The 12,585-nt window shown below is 37.1% G+C and overlaps 1 protein-coding gene across 2 annotated transcripts in view; it reads left to right on the top strand.

Moving 5' to 3' along the window:
- Positions 1–12,585, top strand: part of GDPD1 (glycerophosphodiester phosphodiesterase domain containing 1) — a 48,507-nt gene that overhangs the window by 16,879 nt on the left and 19,043 nt on the right. For both annotated transcript variants that reach the window (XM_064582155.1, XM_045888109.3), the window contains exons 3-4: positions 7,821–7,956; positions 11,119–11,164. In XM_064582155.1, coding sequence (XP_064438225.1) covers positions 7,821–7,956; positions 11,119–11,164 — 182 coding nt within the window. The remainder of the gene's footprint in view (positions 1–7,820; positions 7,957–11,118; positions 11,165–12,585) is intronic.

The raw sequence follows: 12,585 nt of genomic DNA, 5'->3' as shown, positions 1-12,585 counted from the left end.
TAATTGAACACAGTATAACAATAATTATTTAAGGAAATTAAAAAATACAGAAAAGTAATTCTACCAAAAACTGTTTTATTTGCTTATTTCTTTTTTTTTCCTTTTTTTTTAAATTCATGAGAGACAGAGCGAGAGAGAAAGGCAGAGGGAGAAGCAGGCTCCCAAGGAGCAGGGAGCCCGATGCGGGACTCGATCCCAGGACCCTGAGATCATGACCTGAGCCGAAGGCAGACGCTTAACCATCTGAGCCACCAAGGCGCCCTGCTTATTTCTTTTTTTAAAGATTTTATTTATTTATTTGACAGAGAGAGACACAGCGAGAGAGGGAACACAAGCAGGGGGAGTGGGAGAGGGAGAAGCAGGCTTCCCGCAGAGCAGGGAGCCCAATGTGGGGCTCGATCCCAGGACCCTGGGATCATGACCTGAGCCGAAGGCAGACGCTTAACGACTGAGCCACCCAGGCGCCCCTATTTGCTTATTTCTTTTTGCATTTTATTTTTACACACACAACTGACCAATAAATATTCTCTTTTATCCTTTAGAAGAGGACACAAAGTTAGTTATTACATCTTAGTAAGAATTACATTAAGGAGCCAAGTTAGTTTGTTTTAAAAACATTAAGAAACTTTTACTCAATTGCTAAAACTTTATTCCTTAATTGATATATTTATATACAAATTTATATTTGTATTTTTATATTACGTGTTTCAAGTTTAAGTATAAAAGAGAAGATACATTCACCCCACATAGGAGATCACAGGCAAAATAAGAATCACGAGTGCTTATATATTTAAAAGGATGTTCAGTTTTTCTTAGATTAAATTCCTGCTGTAATTCTTTCTGTTGGTGATGAACAAATTGGTGTTCAAAATGTTGTCTTTTAGATATATTAATAATGGAAGTATCCTTATTTTGCACTTTAGAAGTTTATATTCTAAATATTTTTTTAATTTTATTTATTTTTGAGAGAGAGAGAATGACAGAGAGAGAGAGAATGAAAGGGGTGAGGGTCAGAGGGAGAAGCAGACTCCCTGCTAAGCAGGGAGCCCGATGCGGGGCTCCATCCCAGGACCCTGGGATCATGACCTGAGCCAAAGGCAGACAGACACTTAACGACTGAGCCACCCAGGCGCCCTGAAATGTTAATAGATTTCTAATAGATAAGTAAAACATGGTTTCATTCCACTCATTTAGAAACGTGTTAGATACCTACAATATACCCAACATCATGAACATTAGAAAGTATGGAGCAGACATAGGCCTTTCCTCTTTAGGAATTTAATCTAGTTGTAGAGACCTAACCTCATATAAAACGACTAGTAAACAATTTAAGTGCATGGGAATATATTGCACAAAAGTAATTTATCTACTTTTGTATCTTCTCACCCTACTCTGCTCACCACAGCTTACTCTTTCCATTCTTGAATTTTAAAAAGAAAAAAAATGTTTCTTTCTAAAACTTTCTCCCTGCTCCACCCATGTTTACTTTTTCTTCATCTTGAAATGTCACCCGTGGTGATTAGTGCATAAAGTGCTACGTGGGCATTTTACATAGAGTTTTTTAAACAAATACTATGGAGTACCAGCTGTGCAAGGTCCTGTGCCTAGGCACTAGGAATACAACAGTAAACTAGACATAGTCCACAAATCCTTTACTTAAAGATCTCCTGTCTCATTGGGCAGGGGGGAGATAAATGGATATATTCAAAACAGCATGGTAAATACTATGACAGAGTAAACACAGGTGCTACAGGAAGTCCTGGCAATTTAGCAGTATGTAACCTGGTGACCCAGTCTAATCTGGGAAGATTGGGGAAGATATCCTGAAGTGGTGGTTTCTAAACTTAGACCTGAAGGATGAGTAAGAGCAGATAAGGGGAGGAAGAAAAACTTAAAAACAAACAAACAAACAAACAAACAAACCTGTTACTGTGTGTATATAATATACATTCCATAAAATGCATAATCTAAGTGTATGGCCCAGTAAATTTTAACATAATGTATATACCTTTGTAACCATCACTCAGATAAAGATACAGAACATTTCTAGCACTCTTGAAGGTATCCTTGTGACCTTTCCCAGTCCACATTACTTGCCCCTAGATAGCCATTATTCTAATTTCTATTATGATAAATTGATTTTGCTTGTTCCCGATAACATAAATGTAATCATACAGTATTTACACTTTTGTCTCTGGCTTTTCTTTCTTCAGTTTATACCTGTACAATTCATCCATGATGTGTGAAATAATGTTACCTGTTTTTTAAAGATTTATTTATTTGAGAGAGAGAAAATGAGAGAAAGAGAGAGAGGGAGGGAGGGAGAGAGGCAGAGCGAGAGGGAGAAGCAGACTCCCTGCTGAGCAGGGAGCCTGAAGCAAGGCTTGATCCCAGGACGCTGGGATCATGACCTGAGCCTGAGGCAGATGCTTAACCGACTGAGCCACCCAGGTGCCCCTGTTATCTGCTCTTTAATAGCCAAATACATTCATCCCTCTCAGATATATACTTAAGCAGAAGTGAAATTGCAGGATCATAGGGTAGGTCTACATTTATACCTTCCAGAGTGATTGTACCAACTGACCCTCACACCAGCAATATAGAGTTCCAATCCTCCACTATCTTGCTAATTTGTTGTCAGTCCTTTTAATTGTAGCCATTGTGGTGGATATATAGTGCTATTTTATTGTGGTTTTGATTTACATTTCCCTGTTGAACTTTGTCATACACTTACTGGCCATTTGGAAATCCTCATCTGTGAAGTCCTGTTCAAATTTACATCTATTATTTTATTGTATATTCGTTGTTTTTTGTTTTTGCAAAAGACATTTCAGGCAAGAGTATTGAAAGTGTGGGGGTGTTTGGAGTGTAAGGTGTAAGGGGAGGAGTTGATATTATCATCACTATTTTGCAAGTAAGGAAACTGAAGCATAGAGAAGCTAAATAACTTGCTCAAGTAAGTGGCAGAGCCAGTGTCTATGCTCTTTATCCCCCAACTTTATTGAGGTATAATTGACACATTATATTTCAAGTATACAATGTGATGATTTGATATGTGTATACGTTGTGAAAGGATTCTCACCGTCAAGTTAAGTAACACATCCATTGCCTCACATATTTACCCTTTTTTGGGGGCAGTGTTTGTACTCCTAACCACTGTGATATTCCCTTTTGTAAAAGTCATAGGATCTTGAATGTGAAAGGAACCTTAGCGATTGTCTGGTCTAATCCTTTCAATTTTTGTTCTTTTTTTTTTAATTTAAAAATTTTTATTTTATCATGGTAAAATATATATGACATAAAACTTACCATTTTAACTGTTTTTAAGTGTACAGTTCAGTGTCATTAAATACATTCACGTTGTTATGCAACCATCACCACTATTCATCTCCAGAACTTTTTCATCTTTCTATACCAAAACTCTGGACCCATTCAATAATAATTCACTAACCCCCTTCCCCCCAGGCCCTGGTGACCACTATTCTTCTTTCTATTAACTTGACTATTTTAGGTAGCTTTATATAAGTGGAATCATTAAGTATTTGTATTTTTGTTTTTGGCTTCCTTAACCTAGCATAATGTCTTAAAGATTCACTCATGTTGTGGCATATATCAAAATTCCCTTCTTTTTTTTAAGATTTAAAAAATATATATATATATTTATTTATTTATTATTTATTTATTAAGATTTTATTTATTTGAGAGAGAGAGCACAAGCAGGGGAAGTGGCAGGCAGAGGGAGAGGGAGAAGCAGACTCCCCATGAGCAAAGAGCCTCATGCAGGGCTCAACCCAGGACCCTGGGATCATGACCCAAGCCGAAGGCAGATGCTTAACCAACTAAGCCACCCAGGCATTCCAAGATTTTATTTTTAAGTAATCTTTCCACCCAACATGGGCCTTGAACTTACAACCCCGAGATCAAGAGTCACATATTCTACCAACTAAGCCAGCCAGGCTTCTCCAGAATTCCCTTCCTTTTTAAGGCTGAATAATACTTCTTTGTAACCACATTTTGTTTTCATTGGTTGATAGATAGACAAGTTGCTTCTACTTTTGGCCATTATGAATAATTTTTCTATGAACATGGTTGTGTAAATATTTAAGTCCCTTCTTTCAAATCTTTTCTGTGTGTACCTAGAAGTGGAATTGCTGGATCATATGGTAAATCTATGTTTAATTTTCTTGAGGAACTGCCATTTTATATTCCCGCCAACAATATGCAAGGGTTCCAGTATCTCCACATCCTGGCCAATACTTTTTTCTTTTTCTCTTTTCTTCCTTCCTTTTTTTTTTATAATAGCCACCCAAATGGGTGTGAAATAGTCTTATTGTGGGTTTTTTTTAAGTTTATTTATTTATTTATTTTAAGTAATCCCTACACCACCAAATGTGGGGCTCAAACTTACATCCCCAAGATCAAGAGTTGCACACTTCCAGCTGAGCCAGCCAGCCACCCCTCTGATTGTGGTTTTGACTGGATTGCCCTAATGATTAGTGATCTCTCCATGTACTTATTGGCATTTCTTCTTTGGAGAAACATCTGTTCAAGTCCTTTCCTCATTTTTGAATCAGGTTATTGTGTTGTTGAGTTTTAGGAGTTCTTTTTTTTTTTTTTTTTTTTAATTTTTTTTAATTTTTTTTTTTAAAGATTTTATTTATTTATTTGACAGAGAGACACAGCGAGAGAGGGAACACAAGCAAGGGGAGTGGGAGAGGGAGAAGCAGGCTCCCCGCAGAGCAGGGAGCCCGATGCGGGACTCGATCCCAGGACCCTGGGATCATGACCTGAGCCAAAGGCAGTCGCTTAACCAACTGAGCCACCCAGGCGCCCTAGGAGTTCTTTATATACTGTGGATATTAATCCTTTATCACATAGATGATTTGCATGTATTTTCTCCCATTCTGTAGGCTACATTTGTTTTCACTTTTTAAAAAATTTTAAATTTAATTAACATATAATGTACTATTAGCTTCAAAGATAGAGTTCAGTGATTCCTCACATAATACCCAGTGTCCATTACATCACGTGCTATCCTTAATGTCCATCACCCAGTTACCCTATCCCCCCATTCCACTCCCCTCCAGCAACCCTCAGTTTGTTTCCTATGATTAAGAGTCTCTTACGGTTTGTGTGGGCTACCTTTTTACTTTGTTGATAGCACAAAGTTTTTAATTTCGATGAAGCACAATTTGTCTTTTTTTCTTTTGTTGCCTGTGCTTTGTTGTTATAGCCAAGAAATCATTGCCAAATCCAGTGTGGTGACGCTTTTCCCATATGTTGTCTTCTAAGAGTTTTTTCATTTTAGGTGTTATGGTTAGGTCTTTGATCAAATTTTGAGTTTATTTTTTGATATGGTGTTAGGTAAGGATCCAACTTCATTCTTCTACATGTGGATATCCAGTTTTTGCAGCACCATTTGTTGAAAAAACTGCCCTTTCCCCATTGAATGGTTGAAAATCATTTGACAATATATGAGGGTTTATTTCTGGACTCTATATTCTATTTCATGGATTTATATGTCTGTCTTTATGCCAGCACCATATTGCTTTGATTACTGTAGCTTTGTAGTAAGTATTGAAATCAGGAAGTATGAGTCTTCCAACTTTGTTCGTTCTTTTTTTTAAGATTTTATTTATTTATTTATTTATTTATTTATTTATTTATTTATTTATTTATTTATTTGGGGCGCCTCGGTGGCTCAGTCGTTAAGCATCTGCCTTCGGCTCAGGTCATGATCCCAGGGTCCTGGATCGAGCCCCACATCGGGCTCCCTGCTCCGCGGGGAGTCTGCTTCTCTTTCTCCCACTCCCCCTGCTTGTGTTCCCTCTCTCACTGTGTCTCTCTTTGTCAAATAAATAAATAAAAATCTAAAAAAAAAAAGATTTTATTTATTTATTTATTTGACAGAGAGAGAGAGAGAGAGCACAAGCAGGGGGAGCAGCAGGCAGAGAGAGAAGCAGTCTCCCTACTGGAGCAAGATGCAGGCTCAATCCCAGGACCCTGGGATCATGACCTGAGCTGAAGGCAGACGCTCAACCAACTGACCCACCCAGTCACCACTGTTCTTCTTTTTCAGGATTGTTTTTACTCTTTGGGTTTTCTTGAGATTTCATATGCAATTTAAAGTTTTTTCTTTTAGTTACATGGGGCTCAAACTTACAAATTGCCAAATTCAAGAGTCACATGCTCTTCCGACTGAGCCAGCCAAGTGCCCCTCAGGCATTTTAGGATGGAATTTTCTATTTTTGCACAATCATTGGGATTTTGATAAGAATTGCATTGAATGTGTAGATCCATAGATCTTAATAATATTAAGTGTTCTAATCCATGAACATGGGATGTCTTTCCATTTATGTATATCTCCTTTAATTTCTTTCAGCAATGTTTTACAGTTTTCATTGTACAAGTCTCTTACTTCCTTAGTTAAGTTAATTTCTAAGTTTTTGTTTGTTTGTTTGTTTGTTTAGGGGGGGAGGGGGAGAGGGAGAGGAAAAGAGAGAATCTTTTTTTTTTTTTTTAAAGATTTTATTTATTTGAGAGAGAGAGACTGAGAGAGAGAGCACATGAGAGGGGGGAGGGTCGGGAGGGTCAGAAGGAGAAGCAGACTCCCTGCCAAGCAGGGAGCCCGATGCGGGACTCAATCCAGGGACTCCAGGATCATGACCTGAGCCGAAGGCAGTCGCTTAACCAACTGAGCCACCCAGGCGCCCCGAAAAGAGAGAATCTTAAGCAGGCTCCATGCCCAGCACAGAGCCTGATGTGGGGCTCGATCTCATGACCCTAAGATCATGTCCTGAGCCAAAATCAAGAGTTGGACACTTAACTGACTGAGCTATGCAAGCACCCATTTTTTTTTTCTTTTTGATGCTATTATAAATGGATTGTTTTATGATTTCCTTTTCACATCATTCACTTTAATGTATAGAAATGTAACTGATTTTTGTGTGTTGATTTTTTAAAAATATTTTATTTGAGAGAGAGAGCACAAGGGGGGGATGGGGTGAGGGGCAGAGAGAGAGGGAGAAGCAGACACCCCATGAGCAGGGAGCCCGACACAGGGCTCGATCCCAGGACCTCAAGATCATGACATGAGCCAAAGGCAGACACCCAACTAACTGAGCCACCCAACTAACTGAGCCACCCAGGTGCCCCTGTGTGTTGATTTTTATATTCTGCAACTTTAGTGAGTTATTAGTTCTGGCAGTTTTATTTGTGTGTAGAATCTCTAAGATTTCTACATATAAGATCATGTCATCTGTGAACAGAGATAATTTTACTTCTTCCTTTCCAATTTGGATGCCCAACCCCCTTTTTTCCTTACTTTATTTCTCTGGCTGGAATTTCTTTTTATTTTTTTTATTTTTTTCTGGCTGGAATTTTCTAATCCTATGTTGAATTAAACTGACAAGGGCTGGCACCATTTTCTTGTTCTTTAATCCTATCAATTTATAGATGTGAAAATGTAGGCCTAGAGAAAGGCATTTACTTGCCCATAGTTATACAGCAAGTTCATAGCAAAGTAGGAACTGGCATCCAGACCTTTTTAACTTCTGATCTGGTATTCTTTCCATTATGTTAGGTTGACAGCAATATGGATAGCTGGTTATGGAAAGGGGCAACATGATTCTCTTATTCTGTGTTTACTTTAGAATATGACACCAATAAATCATAATAGATGACAGTGTAGAGAAATTTTAGTGTTATGAGATGTTTTGCTATTTGTTTTGTAACTCCTAATTTTTACATCTGATGCATATAATGTAAATGAAGTTTACTTAACTTTCAGAATGTCATTATTCTTCTTTGCATTTCTTCAGTGCAGTTACAATTGGAACTGATATGCTGGAATTGGACTGCCATATCACAAAAGATGAGCAAGTTGTAGTGTCCCATGATGAGAATTTAAAGAGATCAACTGGGGTCAATGTAAACATCTCTGATCTCAAGTACTGTGTAAGTAAAAATGCATGATAAACTAATATCTAGTAGACATTAGGGCCTGTAGGATTTTTAAAAACAATGAATGCCAGATAAATAGTAAAAAATAAATGATAGTGATTAGATAATGAATGCCAAAGGAAATTATAAAAACTATTCTAACTTCCAGTGAGGATTTATACTCACTACAGAAATCTGTGGATACATCTTTGGAGACTTATTTTTATTTTATTTATTTATTTATTTATTTATTTATTTATTTATTTATTTATTTATTTATTTTAAAGATTTTATTTATTTTTATTTGAGAGAGAGAGAATGAGAGAGAGAGAGAGCATGAGAGGGGGGAGGGTCAGAGGGAGAAGCAGGCTCCTCGCCAAGCAGGGAGCCCGATGTGGGACTCGATCCCGGGACTCCAGGATCATGACCTGAGCCGAAGGCAGTCGCTTAACCGACTGAGCCACCCAGGCGCCCTGGAGACTTATTTTTATAAGTATTTTAACAAGATTACCAAAGTCCTCAAATGTAAAACTATTGGACATCAAATTGCTTGAAGTATTCTACAATTTATTTGATTCAGATTAAATAGATGAATTAGTTTTAGTCTTCAAGTATGGGAAATCCGATTTTAGTAGTTTACTTGCCATTATAGTAAAAACTGATAAATGGATGGAAAATAATGCTTTATTTTACCACCTAAAGAAAACTTACATTAACAGGATGCTATCTGTATGTGTACCCTGTATGTTTTTTGCCTGGTTGTGATTCTACTGTATATAACATATATTGTGTTGTTGTTTTTTTTTAAAGATTTTATTTATTTTTTGACAGAGAGAGAGACAGCGAGAGAGGGAACACAAGCAGGGGGAGTGGGAGAGGGAGAAGCAGGCTTCCCACTGAGCAGGGAGCCTGATGTGGGGCTCGATCCCAGGACCCTGGGATCATGACCTGAGCCAAAGGCAGACGCTTAACAACTGAGCCACCCAGGCACCCCTATAGATTGTGTTTTTGGACACTTTAACATTATGGCATGATACACATTTTTCCATGCTTTTTTTAAAAAAGATTTATTTATTTTAGAGAGCGAGAGTGAGAGATAGTGAAAGCAGGGGGAGAGGGAGAGAGTGAATCCTCAAGCAGACTCCCTGTAGAGCCTGATGTGCGGCTTGATCCCAGGACCCTGAGATCATGACCTGAGCCGAAACCAGGAATCAGACGCTTAACCAGCTGTGCCACCCAGGCGCCCCTGCTTTTTCTTTTTTTTTTTTAAATAGACTTTAGTTTTTAGAGCAGTTACTGGTTCACAGCAAAATTGAGCAGAAAGTACAGAATAGCTTCTGACTCTACATGTACAGCCCCCCCCCCACCAAAACATCCTGTACCAGAGTGGTACATTTGGTACAGTCTGTGAACCTACAGTGACACATTATCATCGCAAAATCCATAGTTAACATTAGGGTTTATTCTTTTTTTTTTTTTTTTAAGATTTATTTATGTATTTATTTAACAGAGATAGAGAGAGAGCACAAGTAGGCAGAGCGGCAGACAGAGGTAGAGGGAGAAGCAGGCTCTCCGCCGAGCAGGGAGCCCGATGTGGGGCTCGATCCCAGGACCCTGGGATCATGATCTGAGCCAAAGGCAGCCGCTTAACCGACTGAGCCACCCAGGTGCCCCTAGGGTTTATTCTTAATGGTGTACATTCTATAGGTTTTTAACATAGGATGACATGTCAGTTTTAACGTATAATGATGTATCAACTATTACAGTGTCATACATAATAGTTTCATTGCCCTAAAATGCTCAGTGTTCTGCCTGTTCATCCTTCCTGCCCCTCCACACCCTGGCAACCACTGATCTTTTTATTGTCTCCATAGTTTTACCTTTTCCAGAATGTTATATATTTGGAATTGTGTCGTATTTAGCCCTTTCAGATCCCCTTATTTTTCATAAACATTTCAAGTGACTGCAGTTATTCCATTGAGTGGATATAGTTATTTTTAACCATTCCTCCTCTGTTGTTGGGCATTTGAATTAGTTCTAAGTTTTCACCATTAGAGATAACACTGCACTGAACATCTTCATACATAAAGATAAAGCTTTCTCTATATTTATATGCTTATATAGAGTTTTTAAAAGATATATATTTATGAAGGCATCTATATAAATATATTTATATTTATTGAAAATATCAATATAAAAATAAAAGTTATCTCTATTGTTAGTATATGTGCTGCCAAAGCAAGCACAAATTATCTCTGTTTTTAAAATTATTTCCCTAAATAAACTCCCAGCAGGGAAATTATTGGGTAGAGATTAAGAATATTTTAGTGGCTTAATACATATTGAAAGTCATTATTGCCAACTTACTTTCTAAAAGTGTTTAAGAGTTTCAAAATCTGGGGCGCCTGACTGGCTCAGTTGGTAGAGCATGCAACTCTTGATCTCAGGGTTGTGAGTTCAAGCCACACATTGGTCTCAGAGATTACTTAAAAATAAAGTAAAAATTTCTTAGAAAGTGCAAAAATGTGGTGTTAGAGGAATTCCCATTTTGCTGTACCCTTACCATTATTGGGTATTATAATAACAAAAATTTCCTAAATTTAAATTTTAATTAGCACTTATTTGATTATTTGTGAGTTTAAAGATTTTACTGTATGTTAGTCATTTTTTAAAATTGTCTATCTTCGGGGCGCCTGGTGGCTCAGTCCTTAAGCGTCTGCCCTCAGCTCAGGTCATGATCCCAGGGTCCTGGGATCGAGCCCCGCATTGGGCTCCCTGCTTGGCCGGAAGCCTGCTTCTCCCTCTCCCACTCTCCCTGCTTGTGTTCCCTCTCTCGCTGTCTCTCTCTCTGTCAAATAAATAAATAAAATCTTTAAAAAAATAAAAAAATAAAATAAAATAGTCTATCTTCACACTTGTCTACTGAGATATTTATATATTTATTATTTGAAAAGGTCCATATTAAATAGTACAGATTTCTTTTCTTCTAAATTGTGAAAGTAAGTAGTTATATGTTTAATTTGCTGTTTGGGATGTTTGGCTAAAGCGTGCCTTATGTAAACATAGGTAATGTTTTTATTTTATTTTTTTGAAGAAGCAAATCTTTGTCTTACTGTAAGACACTAAAATACTTAAAATTTTTGAGAGTTAACTGTTTTTCAATCATATCTTTTAAAGGAACTCCCACCTTACCTTGGCAAACTGGACGTCACATTTCAAAGAGGTAATATTTCCCATTTGCAGCTTACATATTGACATTAAAGTGTATTTATTTACACTGAGAATTAGATATACATGTGTGTTTTCTTCTGATAATAAGTTCTGGCTAAAGGTACTGCCCTCAATACTTATTGTCTCAGACCTACAAATCTGAAATACTGACCCTGAGATGAAGGCTAAAGATTTAATTGGCTCATTCTATTTAAGCTTATGTACAGTTAATTTAAGCCTGAATACTAATTACAAGAAACCCAGATATTATTAGGGCTACTTTGCATTTCTGAAGCTTCAAATTCTAGAAGATTACTATAACTTGTAGTAATAATCCACCATAGGTAAAAAAAAAAAAACAAAGGAAAAGACATTGGAAAGACCTCCTTTTGGATCCTTACTGATTCTATACCATTTGATTTTATGTCATTTCAGTGCTCCCTATCTTAAATTATTAGAGAGAATTCTATTACGCAGATTAACCACCCATTTCCTGGTCACCATCACTTTTTAATCATCAGCATAGCAGTTTTCTCTCTTGTGAGGGAATATTTCTCACAAAGGAGCATGTTCCTTGGCTGTTTGTTGGATTTGTTAGAATGGAACATATTAGAATGGAACATACACAGCTAGAGATACAGGTTGCTGAGCAGGTACAGGGTCCCACACTATCACAATTCAGCCTCATGTTTTGAATGATTCAAATGTAACTCAGTAAAACTACAAGATGCTACATGTTGTGGTCCTTGGTGTGGTATAGTTTGCATATAGTTAAAACCCTGGTTAAATGTCAAGGATCTAAAGAATTGTAACTGCTCTGTGAACTAGATTAAAAATTGGTCAGTATAATTTCTCCTTGATTGGAAAATTTAAGAAAGCCAAATAAGAATCAGAAAATTGTTTAAATTAGCTATTCTAAAGGATGTTTAGATCTGAAAATTGTTTGATTTTACTTTCCAGGTGAGTATCATTAAGCTGTGTTGGTTTGCAGAAACATTTTTTTCATTCTTGTGATTAACAGGATTATACTTGCCAAGCTACTACATTTGTGTCAATTATGGATTTGTGAAGGTTAAAAACATTTCATAAGTGAAGTTTTTTGTTTGTTTGTTTTGGGGGGGTTTTGTTTTGTTTTGTTTAATTTTTTCCCTTGTAGAGCAAAGCCAAAGCTTCACAAAGATTAAAAGGTCCTTTGAGGAAAAGAATGTTTTAATTTTTTTTTCAGGTTTTGTACTTTCTTTTTTTAAGTTTTTATTTATATACCTTTTTTCATAAAGTCATAAAACTTTTTTTTTTTAAAGATTTTATTTATTTGAGAGAGAGAATGAGAGAAAGAGAGCACATGAGAGTGGGGAGGGTCAGAGGGAGAAGCAGACTCCCCGCTGAGAAGGGAGCCTGATGCGGGACTTGATCCTGGGACTCCAGGATCATGAC

This window comes from Mirounga angustirostris, unplaced genomic scaffold, assembly GCF_029215605.1.
Source record: "Mirounga angustirostris isolate CCGP_5_RB_7025 unplaced genomic scaffold, mMirAng1.0.hap1 SCAF_17, whole genome shotgun sequence".
Taxonomy (NCBI): domain Eukaryota; kingdom Metazoa; phylum Chordata; class Mammalia; order Carnivora; family Phocidae; genus Mirounga; species Mirounga angustirostris.
Note: the sequence above shows the minus strand (reverse complement) of the source record. Positions and strands in the feature narration are given on the sequence as shown.